Raw genomic sequence first — 17,615 nt, 5'->3', positions numbered from 1 at the left:
GCTGGGCCAGGGCTCCCTGCATGCAGCCACTGTCCCCAGGGGGGCCTAGGCTGCCCCCATCTCACTGCACCCCCCTGTAGGTGCAGGGAGGGACAGGGGTGCGTGCAGGGTGGCTGGGGGGAACCCAGCTGCCACCAGCCCCCTTCCATTCTGCAGGGGCCAGGGGAAGGCCAGCCCTGGGGCTGGGACACGAGCCGGCCCCGAGGGGCCAGAGGACAGAGCCAGCAGCACGGACAGCGTTGCACAGGGCGAGGAGGGCACGCGAAGCCACAGGGCCCCAGGGGGGCTGCGGGGCTGGGAGGAGACAAAAGGACAGGGACGGGGGACGGGGGTCCTCGCCATCACTGAGGCAGCGCCTTCAGGATGGCGTTCACCTCCTCGGCCACGGCGGTCAGCGCAAACTCAAACTGGTCCTGGGGAGGAGAGCACAGCATGGGTGCCCGAGAGCCCTGCTGCATCGTGTGCACAGGGCGAGCACCTGGGCTGGACACGGCCGGGGGTTACCTTGGTCTGCACCATGCCGGGCCGTTGGTCGCGGATGTGCTCCAGCGTAGCAGCTATGTCAATCTCCTTCACACCTAGGGCAGAGCGAGGCGGGGATTAGGGCTGGAGGTGAACAACGTGGCCTGGGTGCAGGGGACAACAACAAGGACATGTCCTTGGAAACAGGCATGGGCTGAAGCGGTGCCCCTGGCACGCAACACTCACCTTTGGCCATGCGGTTGAGGACCATGTCGACGAGGATGTAGGTCCCGGTCCTGCCTGCGCCGTCACTGGGGGACACAGGCACTGGTGGAGGGGATGCACGGGGGCTCCCAGCAGCAGGGAGCCCGGGGCAGAGGCCGCCCCTGCCCTGCAGCCCCCTGGCGGGCGCAGAGCCCATGTCCCCTGCAGTACCTGCAGTGCACGATGATGGGGCAGGAGCGCCCACGGTAGCACTTGTTCACCTTCCTGCAAGGACAAGGGGAGCAGGTCAGCAGCGCAACCGTGCCCTGCCGGGGCGGGAAGGGCCAGGAGCAGGATGCGGGAGCCCTCACGGAGAAGGGCCCGGTGCAGGTGGAGGAGTCGGGCCGGCACGGCTGGAAACTCGATGCGGCCGCGGTGCAGGCCCGGGGGAGCTCTGGCGGGCTGGCTGCAGCAGGCACGGCTGCCAACGATCACTTTTGTGACTATGCAACTGGAGCCAGATTACTAGCTGCAAATCACAAAAATGACGCCGGCAGCTGCGAGAGCGAGGCGGAAAGAGAAGGAGCATGTGCGAGCAGGGCGATGGAGGCCCCGCGGCACCCTCAGCACGGGGGCCTTGCCCCCCAGAGGGGGGTGCACAGCCCTCTCCAACCCCCATGGGAGCCTGCAGCAAGGGGCCGTGCAGGACCGCATACCCGAGCAGCTGGAAGCAGTCCTGCTCCCTGGCACGGGGGACCCACGGCCAGCGTCACAGCACGGGGAGCCACGGGACCCACCCTGCAGATCTACTGCTGGGGGCTCCTGCTGGGCTGCCCCACAGCGGCCCCCACGGGAGGCTGGCCAGGCCCCCAGGCTGCTCCTTCCCTCCCTGCATCCCCGTGGCCCCACATGCTGTCGCGCCTAGGCCGTGGCGGGGCCGCTCACCTGCGGAAGTCGAGGAGGGGCCGCGTGGTGGCCGGGATGCCCTCAGCCGGCCAGCTGAGGAAGTGGAACTGCGTGAGCGTGCGGGTCTCCTGCGACTGCACGTTCTTCAGGTAGAAGCTGCGCACCAGGAAGTCCTCACACCAGATGTGCTCCGAGACCAGGTTCACCTGCCCGAGAGAGGCCTGGCGGCGTCAGCGAGGGCCAGCCCTGCCCGGCGCTGCTGGCTGCGGGCCCACGCTTGCCTCGTAGATGTGGTACAAGGAGGACCCCTCGTCCGGCCAGTAGCGGTCGCACTGCTTGACGCTGTCCTCGGCCAGCGGGCTCAGCATGACGATGACGGTGCAGCCGTGCTCCCACACCATCTGCACGCGAGGCACTGCAGCCATGAGTGCTGCGCGCCCGCCCGGGGCATCGGGGAGGGTAGGGAGCGGGTGCAGGGCCAGGGCTGGGCAGGATGCAGGCCCTCGTGCACTCACCTGCCAGAAGTCAGCGATTGTGTGGGACAGTGGCCCCTGCGTGGCGATGTAAGCTGGCATCCGTGGGTCATGCTCGATCTGCAGCAGGAAAAGGAAGGGTGGTCAGACCGTGTGCATGCTCAGGACAGCGGCTGTGGCACAGGGGTACAGAGAGGTGCTCTAGGAGCCATGGATCTGAAGCGGCGGTGGAGAAGAACCACTGGCTGCTACAGCAGGGAAGGGATTTCACTGTGTCTGAGCAATGGAGCAGCCACGTCCTGGCATAGCCATGAGCTCAGCTGGGCTCCATGGGGGAGAGGAGGAGTCCAGGCCAGGGTGAGCGCGTGGCAGAGCCGTGGTGAGCACTCACGATAGGGCTGGCGTTGATGAAGTCGCTGCGGGACGGGTTGCTCTCGGCTTTCAGCTTGATCCGCATGTGGTCGTCTGTGGAAACAGAGGCCGGGAGGGCGGTGAGCCCAAGGGCGGCTGCGAGCTCCAGAGGGATGCAGGGCCACTACTGTGCTCCATGCCCAGCCGGGACCTGCAGCAGCCCTGCACATCCTGGGGCCCCGTGAGTGCACAGGCAGGGACACTCACAGGGCACGTAGTCGGGGTTGCGGTTCTTCTTGAGGTTGGCTTCGCTGTGGGCGACAGCGCAGGCGTTGGGCTCGGCTTGGTAGGTGCACAGGGCCTGCCACTCCTTGGCCAGCCGGTCCCGGTTGCGGAGGTGGTCCTCCATGTAGGCCTGTGGGAGAGGCAGCGTCACCGGGCGCTGCGGGGACCGCGGCGCTGCGGGGCGGGTGCCACCTCACCAGGATCATGTGTCCAGTGGAGATGTCCATGTTGGACTGCACGGGCTCCTCGCACCAGGACGGCGTGCTGCTGTGCGAGCTGGGGCTGGGCTGTGGCGCGTCGCTGAACTGCGACGAGACGCTGCTCACGCGCGACGTCTCCGCCGGCGCCGCGGGGGCCTCCGCGCGGCCGAACAGCGACTTGGCGGCCATGTGCTGGCGGCAGAGCTCCTGGGAGGGCGGCCGGGCGCTGAGCCCCGGCGGCCGCCCCCGGCGCGTGTCCCCGCGCGGCGGTGCGGCCCTACCTGGTACTCGAAGGTGCTGTCGGCGGCACCCTCGGGCCCCAGCGCGGCCAGGCGCTCCTTCTCCCGCTGCTTGGCGTGGTGCCGCAGGCAGAAGGCGGCAGCGGCGGCGATGGCGATGCCTGCCACGCAGGCGAGCGCGATGAAGGTGAGCAGCACCGAGTGGAAGCTGCTGCCGAAGCGCGAGGGGTGCGGGTAGGTGGCAGCCTCGTTTCGCTGGGGACAGAGAGGAACAAGTGTTAAGAGGGGCAGAGCATCCTGAGGTCACCATTGACATGGACACAGCTGCAGCCCTCCTGGCAGCAACGTACCCAAGAGCGGGCATTAGCCTGGCCCTGGTAGCAGGGCCACCCTGCTGGGACAGGGGACACCCAGTGGGGGACCCAAAGGGAAGGGGGCCAGGGAACCCCGCAGGGGGCACCCCATTCTGCACCAAACTTGGCGTTGCTTGGGATTAACAGAGTCCCTGGTGTTGCAGGGGAACACACAGCTATGCCAAGCCCAGGCGGCAGCATCCAGCCACATTCCAGCATCCTGAGCTGGTCCCTGGGGCATCCCGGCCCGAGGCTGCCCCGTTTCCTGGGGCAGGGCAGGTAGGAACCCTTTGAAGCCTGGGTTGGACTAGGAGCCCAGCCGAGGCACCCGGCCCCTGCGGGGGGGACTGTGGGGATCAGCCCTACCAGGGAGCCATCCACCCTTGCCCAGCGACGCGCTGAAGCCAGGCATTACCTCACCATGATGGCCTCCCTTTGGCCCCGCACCCCATAGGGTCAGCGAGGGGACGCTGCCTCACCACCACCATCACCACCGCCAGAATCGGCTGCGCTGCATGGGGCTGCCCCTGCCACGGGGCAAGGTCCCGGATGTCCCTGCCGTCTGCACCATGGCCATCGGCCCCCGGCCCCTTGGGGCAGCTCTGCCCCTGCCTGGGGGGCACTACCAGGCCCCGCAGCAGCCCCTGCTCCTGCATCCCGAGGAGTGCATTGCTCCCGCGCCTCCCAACGCCCCCGTGCCCCCACCGCTGCCAAAGGCCAGGCACCAGCGACCCGTCATTTGGCCAGCATCACCCTGGGCACAGCTCCCGCTCCACCAGCCTGAACGGCCTGCACAGACCCACATGGTGCCTCCCCATTCTCTGCTCCCCCACAGAGCTGTGGGGAAGAAACACAGCCCAGGGAACGGTGCTAAAATTCCTCCTTGCTGCAGGGAAAATATGCAAGACTGACCACAAGGGAGAGAGCCTGGGCCTGGGATGCCGGCAGGAGAGAGGGACCCTGGGCACACGAAGCCCAGAGACACCCTCAGCCCAAGGCACCACTGCCAGGTGTGGGGAGATGGCCATGCCATGGCCCTATTGCCAAGGCCACCCTGCTCCCCGGCATCCCAAAACAAGGCACCAGCAGCTCCATGGATGTCCCTGGCTGCGCAGAGGGCCGTGCTGGTATATGCGCCCACTCCCTCCCTCGGCACAAAGGCAGCCGTGGAAGAAAGCCCTGGAGCGACCAGGACTAGCAGTCCCTGCTCCCCATGGCACCCACAAGGAAATGCCTCCGTGGCACTGGAGCTGCCAACAGAGCTGGGGACCTTCGCAGGGCTGGCAGATACAGAAGGGACCTGCCAAGGCCCATCGGGGCAGCCCCTGGTCACCCACAGCCCTCTCTGAGGGGACGGTTAGGACAGGCCCGGCTCTCAGCACCCTGGTCCTGCTCAAGGTGTGCAGGAGCGGGACGCAGAGAGGGACACGGTGGGGGTGTCGGTGCCTTCCAGGCCCTGCGCCTCAGCCAACCTTTCCCCAAGTTCATTACCTGCGTCCCAGCTGTGGCGCGCACGCTGCAAACAGCCCCCTGCCTTGAGCAGCTAAGAGACCCCGAGGCAGGTCTGCTGCAAGTCTGGCTGCAGCCTTCTCTCTTCATCCCTCCCTCCCTAAATCTCCCTAGTCCCACCAAACTTGGAGCGGGGAACACAGAGTGGCACAAGCAGGTCCAGGCTGGAAAAGTCCACCCAGAAGAGACCTTGTGAAGCTGCTCCAGGCTCCTCTAAGCACCTGCTCTGTCATCGCTCCCAGCTCCCTTCCGTCATCTCTCCCAGCTCCTGCCACTTGTCACATCAAAAAGCGTTGCCATAGCAATGCTCCATGTGTTGCTGATGGAGAACGGTTGCCTCCTGGCCAGGACACCCCTTCTCCCTGACCTTCCTCTCCAGGGTCCCCACTTCCCTCCTCCTTGCCCCATGCTACGGTTGTGGGGCAGGGAGGGTGGGAAACGAGGACCTACAGGGGGGTGTCCAGGACAGCACCCTCCAGCCAAGCCTTATTCTGACACCATGTCCCCTCCACAAGCTGGGAACATGGGAGCAAGGCGGCCTCCAGGCCCCGGTCCTCCTGGGAACACCATTCCTGGTGCCCCAAAGGAGCCCTCTCAGAGCAGATGGCTCCTGCTCCATCCCTGCCCTTGGCTGCTTTGACATTCCTGTTGGGAATGGCAGTTTCCCTGCAGATGTTTTTCGATTGTTTTTTTTTTGTTTGTTTGTTTGTTTGTTTTTAAACCCAGCAAAGGGCCTAGGCCTGCAGGCATCTGGACCAGGCAACATCACTCCAGTGAGCAGAAGGTGTCCCTGGTCAGTCCCACATGCAACCCACCCCAAATAACCGCAGCCCCTCCTCAACACAGCAGCCCTCGTTGCACTCTCATGGGGCCCATCACCAGCCCAGAGCCCTCCACTCCATAAGCCACAAGGCAAATTGCTCATGAAGACCCCCTGCGCTGAGGGGCTTGGATGCAGCGCACTTGCCAGATGTGTCCCCGAGCCGCGGCGCACTCGGACTTGCTCCCGGCCACTGCGGGCGCGTGTTGCATCCCAGCAGGTGAGTAAGGAAGGCTCCTGCCTTACTCTTACCTGCCCCACTCCTGTCTGCACGATCTTCAGGCCCAGCTCTGCCTCCAGCTCTGCCTTCACCCGCTCTGCAGAGAGCAAGAGTCAGGGATGCTCTCCCACTCCCAAGAGTTGTCCCCAGCCCTCCTGGAGCAACCCCCCTGCAAGGCAGAGCTAAGGGACACCCTGGTCCCCCTGACGGCCCCATGCCAGATCTCCAGCCAAGAGCACTGGGGTGCATGGGGGGAGCCCTGTTCTCCCACTACACCCTTGGGACCCCCTCCCGAGCCCCACTCACCGGCCCGGCTGGCCACGTCCGCCAGCGAGAGGTTCTGGGGGTTCTGCCGGATGCGGAAGGTGAGCGCAGGGCCCACGACGCTGCCAGTCGGAGGGACACAGCGTGAGACCAAGGTCTCCCCCCTGATCCCGCGCCCAGTCCCTCCATGTCCCAACCTAGGGAGGTGGCCGAGGGCAGGAGCCCCGAGCTGCACGGCCCGGGGCTGCAGTGACAGCGAGAGCGTCCTGCGGCCGCTGCCGCTGTCCTCACCTGATGTTGATGAAGCTGGCGGTGGAGAGGTGCACGCGCTTCGCCAGGAGCTCCAGCAGCCGCACGCCCGCCACCAGCCCCAGCGGCCTGCGGGGAGCAGAGGCGGGTGAGTAAGCGGCGGAGGGCACAGGGGGAGCCGACCCCGCAGAGACGCAGGCAGGCTTTGGTAGGGCATGCCACAAGCATCTGGGCCATGGGCCCAGAGGGGGAGGCAACCCTGCCATGCACGCACTGCCCCCTTGGCAGCCCTGCCATGCACGCACTGCCCCCCTGATCCCCGGCTCTCACTTCTGGTCCGTGACGATGTAGCCGTACTCATCGGGCGGCCGCACGCCGTGCAGCTCCCCCGAGTCCTTCGCCGTGTAGCTCTTCTTCTCCACCACGACCAGCTTCCCTCCGCTGAGCGCGTCCCCGCCACGGCCCCGCTGCGGCTGCGCCTGCGGGGCTGCCGTGTGCCCTGCCCTGCCCCTCAGCCCCTCCGCGGAGGAGCTGCTGGCGGGGGTCACGGAGGGGGGCGCCGTGGAGGAGAGGGGCTCTGGCTCCTCTCCATGCTGCATGTCCCCCTCTGCCACCTGCAGGGAGGGGAAGGCAGCAGCTGTGAGCGCTGAGCAGTCTGGGGGCTGCTCCCTGGCCCCACGCGTGCCCCCTGCACAGCTCCTCCTCCGGCACCGCGGGGTAAACTCACCCGCTTGGCTGAGGGCACCTCAGGGCCAGCGGCTCCTACGAGGGAGAGAGGGATTCATGTGGGATCTGCACTCGAGCCAGCTCCGAGGCAGTTCCCGGCCCCAAGACATGGGGGACCCTGGGGCTGCCCGCCCTGTCCCGTGTGTCCCGCTCACCTGGGCCCTGCAGCAGCTGCAAGAGGGCCGAGAGGCTGCCCAGCTGCTGGGCGCTCAGCTCCGGCAGTGCCAGGCCGTAGCTGGCCAGGATGGAGGCCAATCTCTTCAGGGCAGCGTCTGCAAGAGGACACAGCATCACGGGGAGCCCTGTGCCCTGCATCACAGGCTCAGGAAGCAGCACCTGGGACAGGTCTCTGGCAGGACCAGGGAGGGGGTATTCCCGCATCTTGGGGGCAGGGGCACAAATCCATCAGGAGAGAGCCTGAAGCACGAGGAAGATGGCTGTGGGGACAGGACGGGGCTGGCTGCAACATGTGCTACCTGGCTGTGCTGGGGCTGGCTGGGCGGCCAGGGCTGCTGGCTGCTCCTTCTCCATGTCCCTGAAGTCACTGGGGAGGCGCAGGCTGTGCTGGGGCCTGGCGGGGGCCGGGTCCACGCGGGTGGCTTTCTCCCTGGGCAGGGAGAGCATCCCCAAGTCCTGGAAGAGATGCCCCCCGTCCGTCCCTGGCTGTCCGCTGTAGGAGGGCACAGGGCCGGCCCCAAACAGGGCCTGGGCAGGGACCCGGCCCAGCAGTGCGGCGGTGTCGGGGCTCTGCCGCGTTGAGGTGCCTGGGAGCTGGTGAGCGCCGTCCTGGTAGCCAAACTGCAACCAAAACACAGAACAGCCCTGTCTTCGGGTCAAGGTCCCCAGGACCCCAGTCACCCCATGCCGGTGTGTCCCCAGGGCCTGGGGACACCCTCAGCCCAGGGACAGCAAGGATGCTGGGACTGCAGCAGCTCTCCTGTGCCTGGCGGGGCAAGGGGCTCAGCCCCATCGCTGACGTACCTTGTGGTAGGAGTAGGGCTGCAGCAGGGCCTCCTCGTAGGTGAGCTGGGGCGGCGGGGGCAGCAGTAGGTGCTCCAGGTAGCGCTGCAGCAGCGCGGGGGGCAGCAGCGGCGGGGGCTGCCCCAGGTGCTGGGCCGCCGGCAGGCCAGCGTCCACGGGGTGCAGGGCTCTCCGTGGGGAGCTGCGCAGAGGCAGGAACCTCGGAGGCAAACGGCACTGGTGTGACCCACCAGGGGACGGGGCTGCTCCCCATCCAGCCCTGGGTGCCACCCTGACCCCAGAGCTGTGCCAAGAGGGAGGCTCCACCCCAAGCCCCAGTGGGACTTGAAACCCTCCCTGTGCTGCCTAGCAGGAAGGAGGGGCTAGCAGGGGACCTGGTGGTGGCACCACAGCCCGTCCTCAGCGCCGTCGCGTGAGGACCCCAGCCGGCTCCGCTCTCCGGGCGGCAGGAGGGAGCAGCCCTACCTGTCCCTGGCTGCGGGCTCCAGCAGGGGCGGCGGGCGGAGGCGGGGGATACGCTCCATCTCCTGGGAGATCACGTACTGCGTGATGCCGTCCTGCCACGACAGCCCTAGCACCGGACGGGACACATTAGATACAGAGGGGCCTGGGTGCCATGTGGGTAGCACATGGGATGCTGCTCCCGTACCTGGCTACTCCAAACCTGTGCCCCATAGACTGGGTTTGTCCCGGCCCCATCCCACTCCTCGCAGGATCAGCTGGATCCACCTTTATCCCACCACATCCTGGCCCCTGGGGCCAGTGGGACCCCTAAGGGCCTTCTCCTAAGGTGCCACTAGGCAGTGCCACCTGACACCCTGTCCCCAAGGGACCACCGTGAGCCCCGACCCCCAGTGCTTCCTCCTTCACCTTGTGCCATGAGGTGCCGCAGGACATCCTGCAGGCGCTGCAGCACGGGCGACGTGACCTGGAAGTAGGGTCTGTCCTGCACGGAGCCCACCTGGCACTGCCCAAAGAGCCCATCTGCAAGAGAGCAGCAGCAGTGGGGCAGGCACAGCCCCCCCAGGCGGGATGGGCCTCAGGACCCAGCACCAGCTCTCTTCTGATATCACCCCCACTGTAACTCGAGCTCCCCAACCAGACACTCCTTCACCCCTACCCCTCTTGAAGAGGGCAGCAATGAGGGACCCCCCACAGCCACTTACCCTGCACACACACCTCCTGCGGGGAGCAGAGCCTCCGGTCAAACAGACAGCCTGGGCAGGACAGACAGAGCCAGCACAGTCAGCTCAGCAGAGCACGGCCAGAGCAGCCCACAGAGGGGTCCCCCACGGGGTTTGGCCACCCCCAGCACGACCAGCGCTGCCTGGGGACCTCTGCACTTCACGGAAGTGCTATGGGGAGGGTGCAATATGAGCTAAGAGGGCAAGGCCTGGCAGCACAGGGCAGTTCCTCTGTGCATGGGTCCCCCTCCCCAAAGCCAGCAAGAGGACGCTGCAAAGCTCCTTTTCCTGCCTTGGGGAGGTCAGAGAGAGCCCGGAGCACTTTGGGGTGCAGGCGCTTGGGAAGGGAAGGCTGCAGGGGGACAGAGACCTGCAAGACTGTGTGTTCACCTCCCACACGTGGCACTATGTGGCGGGGCACAGCCCCGTCATGGGTGATTCATGGTCCCTGCAAGGGGGACCCCAAATCACACGTGCAGCGGGGGGTGACTCTGAGGACCCCCTTGGGGGGCAGCACCTGGGCAGGGGGCCGCTTCCCCTTCTTCCCCCCGCTGCGCCTCGGTCCAAGCCCGTCAGCAGCGAGACGGCAGCAGGCGATGACTCAGCCCCGGATGGCGAGGAAGGAACGAGAAAACAACTGGGGGGAGGGGAGGGAGGGGCCCGCCGAGCCCGCCGCAGGGGAAGGGGCAAGTGGGGGACCCCCGCCCTAGGGCCGCCAGCATCGCCCCGGCTCCCCTCGGGGGGCGGGGGCCAGCGCAGCCCGCGCGGGGCGCGAGACGCCGCTGCCAGCAGTGACAACCGGCGGGACGGGGGCGGCGGTGCCCCGAGGGGGCCGGGGGACTCCCCGCGCGGGGCTGAGCCACGGCGGCAGCGGCAGCGGGCGCGGCGCGGGGAGGGCGCCCGGAGCGGCGGGCGGGCGCTGTCCGCGGTGCTGGAGCTGCGCGGCCGCGAGGCCGCCCGGGCCCGCCGCTCCCCGCCTCCCGGGCCGGGCTCCGGAGCCGCCCGCTCCCCGGGGCGCGGCGCGGGCCGAACCCCCCGCCGCCCTCGAGCTGGGCGCCCGCCGGGCCGGGCGCTGCAGGAGGGCGGCCCCCCGGGGTCCCGGCCGTGAGTCAGCGGCGCCGCGAGAGCTGCAGCGCGGCCGCCTGCACCGGCCTGTCCTCGTGCACCGCACCGGGCAGCGAAGGGGCAGCAGCCCCGGGACAGGCTTCGCTCCGGCCAAGCGGCTCCGCAGGCGGAGGATCGGGACGAGCTGACCCGCCGTGTGGCCCCACCGGGCTGGGCGCGGCGCCGCCGCCCGTGCCCCGGGACAGCCGCGGGGAGGCGGCTCTGCGGCGCGGGGGGGCGGACGGGAGGCGCCCCCGGGGGCCGGTGCCGGTGACGCACGGCGCGGTGCCGCCGCCGTCGCGAGGCCCTCGCCCGCTCGCGGCCGGGGGCCGGGCCTGCGGCTCCGTGACGCGCGCCGTGACAGGCGTCCACGACAGCGGTGACAGCATCGCCCCGACGGCGCGGCCCCCCCTCCGCCGGGACAGCCCCCGCCCCAGGGCCGCTGCCAGGCAGGGGACCCTCGGCTCCCGGGGACACCGAGCGAGAGAGCGAGCGAGCGGCGCGACGCCACCCCCGCTTAGGACCGTCCCGTCCCATTCCGTCCCGCCCCGTGCCGTGCCGCGGTGCCTCCCGCGCCCGGCGCCCTCGCCCCGGCTCACCGTGCGTGGCGGCGGTGGCGGCGCCGCGGGCCCGCAGCAGCCCGCGGGCGGCCACGAGGAGGAGGCAGAGGAGCGCGCGGAGCAGCCGCCGCCCCATGCTCCGCTCACGGCCGCACCATGGCGCGCCGCGCCCCCGCCGCCGCCGCGCGCGCCCCGCCCCGCGCCGCCGCCCGCCAATGGCGCCGCGCCCCCCGCCGCGCCGGGCCAATGGGAGCCCGCGCCGCCGCCGCACCCCCCCCCTCCGTGCTCTGCCCTCCCGCTCGCTCCGGCACCGAGCGGCCAATGGCGGCGCGCGCCGCGGGGAGACGCGCCGCCGCGGGGCCAATCGTAGCGCCGCTGGAGGGAGCGCCACGCCCCGTGCCGTGGGTGTGTCCCCGCTCCCGCCGGCGCTGCGCCAATCACCTCCAGCCGCTCGGCGGCTCCGCGGCCGCATTGGCTCGCACGGGGGACACGCCCCTCGGCCACCCTCCAATCAGCCACGAGCAGCGGGACACACCCGCGAAGGCGGCAGGCGGCGCGGTGCCACCGGGGCGGCGGAGGGGGGACCGCCCCTGCCCGGGGAGGAGAACCCGGCCCAGCGCCGCCCCGCGGGGACAGTGCCGAGTCCCTGTGTCCCCGAGCCCCACGGAACCCAATTCCTTCCTCCCCACCCTGCCTCGAGCCCACGCTGCCCCACAGACCCCACGGGTGCCCCAAGGCAGGCTCAGCACCGGGGCCAAGGGCTCTAGCCCTGCCTCTTGCCCTTGGCGTGAGGAAAGCGCCAGAGGCAGCTCTGCCGTGCTGGCTACCCCCGCCAGGCCCCGCCTGGGCCCCCCAGGGAGCGGGGTCTGTCCCTCTGCATGCACGGAGCCAGGCGCTGCGCAGACCGAGATGCTTTAATCGTTCTGCACCCAAGGCTGGCCCCTGCGGCCACTCGCGCCCCGCTGTGCTCAGTCGACCACCAGGTTGCTGCTGACCTCCGGCAGGAGCTCGAAGAAGCCCTGAAACGAGAGGGGGCAGCAGGGTGGGTGGGCGGTGCCGGGGGCGCGCGCGGCGGCTCCCCGCGGGGCTGCGTGCGCCACGTCATGGCCGCAGCTACGCGCAGAGCAGCACTGCGTCGCCATGGAAACCCAGCACTGAGTCAAGGCTAGCACCAGTTGCCATGGGAACCATTTGGGGACAGAGGTATCGGGGAAGGCCAGGATACACGAGGGGGGATACAAGGGGGTACACACAGAAGCAGATGGCACTCTCCTTCCCCTGCAGCGGGGTGGGGAGCCCAGCGGGGCTGCAGGAGCACGGGGTGAACCCCAGAAAAGGGAGCTGCAGGGGCATGGGTCACACTGGGACAGGGCAGTGCAGGGGCAGCACAGCAGAGGGCTCACCTTGAAGAGGGCGATGCTCTGCAGCACTCCCGAGGTGCAGCACATCTCCCGGATGGAGTGCATGGCCAGCTGTGGGCAGCCCAGGTCCAGCACGCGCAGCCCCAGGCGGGACGCCAGGATGGGGCCTATGGTGGTGCCACACGGCGTGTCGTTCCGCACCATGAACTCCTGTGGCGGGGGGACACAGCGTGAGCAGCGTCTCAGGGCGCCTCCCCGCCGGGAGCCGCTGAAGGGACATGAGCTGCGGCAGGGAAGCAGCACAGCCCCCTTGGCCCAGGGACAGGACGCACTCAGTGTAAGCCCATCCTTCCTTCTGTTCCTGAGCCCACTCCCAAAATCCCTGCAGCTGGAGACTCCAGGGCAGGACGCTCCCCCCCTGCCCAGGTGCAAGGGCATGGTGCGAGCTGGTGACATCTGCCCCAGAAGGGTGCTCCTTGCTGCCTGCTCACCTGCAGAGGAACACCCACACGGGCGGCGATGTCCCGGATCACTGCCTCGGTGACGGCCGTGGAGGCGTAGCGCTGGTTGCTGTTCACTTTGATCACGGGGCCCTGTGCAAGGGAGGCACTGTGAGACCCAGGACTGGGCTGCTGGGTACAATGACGGTCTGGCAGTGCCAACGGAGGGGCCCACAGCAATTCTGGCAGAAATGTCATCCCACCTCAACCCACCAGTTCGTTCTCTCTTCCCTGGGTGATCTGTGAGAATGGGGGTCTTGCAAGAGTCAGGTCTCCCTTGGGGAATAAGCCAGGCCCAGAGCTAGGGTGAGCTCAAGGAAGGACTCCAGGACAAACTCCTGGAGGTCCTGCTCAAATGCTACTGAATCCAGCCCCAGAACTGTGCACTTCACACTGCTGCAGGACAGATGGAGGGTTCCTGGACTGGCAGAGAGTAGAGGGCTGCCCTCACCTTATGGAAGGCCGGACGATGATTTTCCTCATGTTTGTCTCTGCAAAAGAGAAACAGGAGTTTCAGGCCTAGCCCCTCTCTCCCCACCAGAGCAAAGACTCCGCTGCCTCTGCTCCTTGGGCAGTGACAGGGATGCGTCCCCGCCGGCGGCAGGGCGAGCATGCCCGACTCGGGGTGGCACTCGGATGACTCACACATAGTTAGGGTGCACGGCGTGGGCCATATCCGCGCTGATCATGTAGGACTTGGCCATGGCTTCCTCGAAGGCTGTCAGGTTTTGAGGCGTTGTTGAGATGCGGCGCAGCACCAGCTCCGTGAGCAGGGACTCTGCGCCCTGCGCGCTCTCCGACCCTACCTGCCGGGGAGTATCACGAGCATGACCTACACAGGGCAGCTGCAGCCCAGCCCAGCACCAGCTTCAAGGCTGGGCGCTCCATGGCCAGTACAGAAGCCTCCTCATGGAGTGGAGCCTCCCCAAAACGCTCCATGCTTCACATGCAGCATGGACGTTTCAATGGGTCACGCTTCGCAATGGGGTGAGCAAATCACTTCTCGCCCTGGTGGGATCCATCTTCTCCTACATGCTGCCAGGGCCAGCAAAGAACACAGGCACTCTGCCTGTGCCAGCCACCGCCTGCAGTGCCCCTCACTCACCTCCTCATTGTCATAGAGCGCGATGAGTCGGACATTGGGCTCCTGGGCGAGGGAGGAGGGGGCCATGCACGAGTCAATCAAGGCCTGCAGCGGCAGAGGAGGGGACGGGGTGTCAGCCGGAGCTGCCATCCCTCCCAGGAAGGATGGGATCACACACAGCTCTTAATGCAGACGGGGCTTTCCCCCAGGAGAGCCCAGGGCACGACGAGAGGGAGTCATGGGCGGACAACGTGCACACTGTCCAGCAAGAGCAACAGCCACCCACAGGAGCTGCTGGGACTCCCACACACCCAGGATTGGGGCAGCACCCACCCAACTCTTCATCCTCTGACAAATAGACCTACCTCATAGGAACACATCACCCCACAGAGCCTTGGGCAACTCATTGCCATGCTGGGGGTAGGCAGGACACGCAAGGGCCATGCTGGGACCCTGAGGCTCTCCTCTGCCTCCTGCTCACCTGCAGGGCACAGTAGCAGCTGTGCAGATTGTCCAGGCGTGGGGAGAAGATGAACTCATCAAAGGCACCACCCAGCGTCTGCAGGCAGAGAGAAATGAGCAGCAGGGCACTGACTTTGGGTCACTGAAGGTACCCATCACTGAGTCCTCATCCTGCTCCCCTCACTTCTGCCCTCTCAGGGGCTGTATTTTCTCAGTCCCCTCAGCTCCCAGCCCTGGTACCCCCCATGCAGAGGAAGTGTCCTGTGTGCACAGGACCTGTGCACACCAGCCTGCAAGCATGCTGCGTGCAGGCAGTGGGAGGCTCCTACTCACCGCTGGCTGCGTATCCGCTAGGCAGAGTTCCAGCTCCACGATCTGCTCTGGCTTCACCCTCAGCTGGGAGCAGAGCAGGGAGAGCAGGACAGGGCTGTGCCGCTCTGTCTGGGAAGAAAGGAGAGTTGGGGACACACAGCACAGGGGAAAATCTTCCATTCCACCTTGGAGAGCAGTGCTGTGCCTCTCACCCTGGCACAGTCCCCTCTCCTTACCCAGAACAGCACTGACTTCTCTGCCCACTGCACAGGTCTTCTCTCCCTGCCCTGCCTCCCCAAAAAGAAAGGGGGATCCATCTGTGAGGACTTTATGGGGACTGTGAACCTTCTTGTGGGAATAGAAGGGTGGCCAGGAATGTCCGAACTGTATGTGGCCATGGCATGGAGTTCAGGGTCATCCACAAGAAATGGGGAGAAAAGGAATCTGTTAAGAGGAAGCCCTAAGGACTGGAAGTCACAAGGTGGCAAGTGTGAGGTCTTAGTGACTGTCCTGTTAGCCCTCATTGCCCAGCTCACCTGGGCTGCAGCATCACCCTCCACGAGCACCTCCTTTTCGAGCTCCTCCTGCACAGCAGTGGCCAGAATGGGAATGCTGTGGGGAGACAGGGCTGTTAGACCCCAGGGCGATGCCCACCTCTCCCACACGAGTCGTACGCAGAGCCCTCCTGGGGCATCCCCAGCGACTAACTGCCACGCTGAACATGGCAAGGACACAACCCATTCACAGCATAAATCCCTTGTAAGCCACTCCAGGGCGCCTCAGCATCTTCCCCCCAGCCCCCATCTTGGTAGCGTGTCCCAGGGGCACTAATGGATTGAGAACAGCCGTTGCAGACAGGCTCATCACAACTCACTGCCAAAGGGCCAGAGCCGGAGCTGGGCACGGCTCCAGCTGGGCCCTGGCCCTCTGCAGGGCTAGCCAGGGGACCAGGTCAAGCCAGGCCTTACAGGTGGTGCTCGGTGTTGGGCCCGAAGCTCTCGTTGATGCTACGCTGCAGGTGAATGGCCAGATGGGGAATGCGGAGGATGGGCCGTTCCACATACACCAGGTGCTGCTGCAGGCGTCCTGTGGTTGGGTCCTGAAACGCAAGGAGCACTGCTGAGCAGGCCAGCTGGGACACATCTGTGGGACACAGAAGTGCCTGCAGAGTCCACACTATATCCGCCCTGCAGCAGGGCTGCTCCGGTGCCACTGTCACAGATATGGAAGGGCCATAATGGGTCTGATCCCTGGTCTCCACCATTCCCTTGTGCTGAGTGAAGGAATTAACGTCAGCTGGAGGTGGGCTGGAGCGTGGGCTATACCGTGTATGGATAAAGATAAGGCTGAGGCTGCCTCAAACAGCCACCCAAGGAGTGTGATTTTAACAACAGGCATCAGTGGTGATGGGGGCAGAGACCGGCAGAAGGGATGGCTGGAGACAAACCTGGCAGAGCGATGGGGAGGTTCTGGCAATTTGCTGGCAAAAACAATCTCAAAGACCCAGGGCCATGGCCAGGCACAAGCACAGAGTACAGGACACACAGCCACAGCAACAGCTCTAGCACCAGTTCCCCACCCAGTGCACAGCAGAGAGCTCAAAGAGCAACTCATAGACCTGGTACCCCACAGCCCAGGTCAGACTCACCTTTACGATCACCCTCCCAGCCACAGTGAGATCACGGTCAAACCAGGTGTTCCAGATGCCCCCTCCGTAGGTCTCCACACCAACCTGCACGGTGCCCACCTGCCCCCGCTTGGAGCGGCGCTTCACCTGGGTGAGAACAGAAGTGTTGGTGCTGCCGGCAGGGCCGTCCGTGCCCAGGGAAGGTGCCCCGCCAGCGGTGCTTACCCTGAGGCAGGGGCTGTCGGTGTGCGCCCCGAGCAGGCTGAACCCATTGCCTGGCTGGAACTGGCCTCCGACGGCAAAAGCGATGAGCGTGGAGTAGTTCCTGGTCACAAAGTACTGAGGGCAGAGGGGAAAACAGCCAGGCCCTCAGGCACACTCCTGTCTCGGTGTCCCCAGCAGGGTCACAGCAGGGGAGCAGCAGCAACGAGGCCGCGCTGTGCTGCTGGGGGCACAGAGCCCCGCGCGGGGCAGTGCTGCCCTCACCCACCTTGTGCGCGGGCTGGATGTCCCAGTGCTCGGTCTCCTTCAGCTCCTGGAAGCCGGCCTGCAGCAGCCGGCTCCGGCACTCGGCAACCACTGCGGGGAGCGGCACCGTCACGGCGGGGCCAGGGAGCCACGTCCCTGTGCCCTGCGTGGGAGCCCTGGGCGCCGCGTCGCCTGAATGGCTCCCAGTGCATCGCGCGGGGCCCCCGGCCCCTTACCATGGTAGGGCGAGGGGCTCCGGTTCACGAAGCGCACGAGCTCCTGGGCCGCCGCCTGCACCGCCTGCTTCGAGCCCTTGGCCGCCGCCTGGAGGGACGAGGACAGCAAAAGGGCAAGGACGGGGCCACCAGCCGTCCCCTCCCGGTGCTGTGCGCGCCACACAGCAGTTCCCTGACCGACCCCCTCCTCCGTGCTGCGCGCGCCACATAACAGTGCCCCGACCCCCCTGCAACGCTGCGGACGCCACCCGGCAGTGCCCAGCGCATCCCTCCCGGTGCCGCGAACGCCCCCCGGCAGTGTCCTGCCCCCAGCTCCACACCACGGAGGCCGGAGCACCCCGGTGCCGTGCGCGCCACGCAGCAGTGCCCTGCTGCGCCCCCCCGCACAGCGCGGAGACCCCCCGCAGCCCGCGCTACCTGCATGGCCGCCGCGCGCCGCCCGCCCGCCAGGCCCCGCCCCCGGAGGCCCCGCCCC

At 67.2% G+C, this 17,615-nt stretch overlaps 2 protein-coding genes across 2 annotated transcripts; both read right to left on the bottom strand.

Annotated features, from left to right (window-relative positions):
• Positions 1–338: 338 nt before the first annotated feature.
• On the bottom strand, positions 339–11,259 carry PTPRN (protein tyrosine phosphatase receptor type N). Its single transcript, XM_088519513.1, has 23 exons — positions 11,130–11,259; positions 9,409–9,459; positions 9,113–9,226; positions 8,708–8,813; positions 8,243–8,441; positions 7,738–8,059; positions 7,417–7,533; positions 7,263–7,297; positions 6,866–7,149; positions 6,578–6,664; positions 6,329–6,408; positions 6,055–6,119; positions 3,163–3,375; positions 2,879–3,088; positions 2,664–2,811; positions 2,437–2,510; positions 2,088–2,165; positions 1,854–1,973; positions 1,612–1,778; positions 898–951; positions 709–773; positions 505–578; positions 339–413 (listed from the first exon to the last, which is right to left on the bottom strand). Exons 1-23 carry the CDS (start codon positions 11,224–11,226, stop codon positions 342–344), a joined length of 2,832 nt encoding a protein of 943 aa, XP_088375639.1. The 5' UTR covers positions 11,227–11,259; the 3' UTR covers positions 339–341.
• Positions 11,260–11,992: 733 nt separating this feature from the next.
• Positions 11,993–17,608, bottom strand: DNPEP (aspartyl aminopeptidase). The gene is made up of 15 exons (XM_088519507.1): positions 17,558–17,608; positions 17,141–17,228; positions 16,927–17,015; positions 16,662–16,775; positions 16,458–16,583; positions 15,778–15,908; positions 15,346–15,421; positions 14,831–14,938; positions 14,517–14,594; positions 14,057–14,140; positions 13,597–13,757; positions 13,403–13,442; positions 12,943–13,044; positions 12,494–12,661; positions 11,993–12,109 (listed from the first exon to the last, which is right to left on the bottom strand). Exons 1-15 carry the CDS (start codon positions 17,561–17,563, stop codon positions 12,059–12,061), a joined length of 1,422 nt encoding a protein of 473 aa, XP_088375633.1. The 5' UTR covers positions 17,564–17,608; the 3' UTR covers positions 11,993–12,058.
• Between the last annotated feature and the right edge of the window lie 7 nt (positions 17,609–17,615).

This window comes from Tinamus guttatus, unplaced genomic scaffold (assembly GCF_059628265.1).
Source record: "Tinamus guttatus ecotype Peru unplaced genomic scaffold, ASM5962826v1 Tinamus_guttatus_pri_ptg000060l, whole genome shotgun sequence".
Taxonomy (NCBI): domain Eukaryota; kingdom Metazoa; phylum Chordata; class Aves; order Tinamiformes; family Tinamidae; genus Tinamus; species Tinamus guttatus.
The sequence above is the reverse complement of the archived record's forward strand: the minus strand, read 5'-3'. Positions and strand labels throughout refer to the sequence as shown.

Excerpts from the sequence above, each read along its gene's own strand:
- DNPEP (XM_088519507.1), bottom strand. Across the intron at positions 15,909-16,457 it reads CTGGGAGGGTGATCGTAAAG|GACCCAACCACAGGACGCCT; the intron begins GTGAGTCTGACC and ends CTTGCGTTTCAG. Across the intron at positions 14,141-14,516 it reads GCTGCTACTGTGCCCTGCAG|GCCTTGATTGACTCGTGCAT; the intron begins GTGAGCAGGAGG and ends CTGCCGCTGCAG.
- PTPRN (XM_088519513.1), bottom strand. The coding sequence starts at position 11,226 with ATGGGGCGGCGGCTGCTCCGCGCGCTCCTCTGCCTCCTCCTCGTGGCC. Across the intron at positions 7,150-7,262 it reads AGGTGCCCTCAGCCAAGCGG|GTGGCAGAGGGGGACATGCA; the intron begins GTGAGTTTACCC and ends CCCTCCCTGCAG. Across the intron at positions 2,812-2,878 it reads CCACTGGACACATGATCCTG|GCCTACATGGAGGACCACCT; the intron begins GTGAGGTGGCAC and ends CCTCTCCCACAG.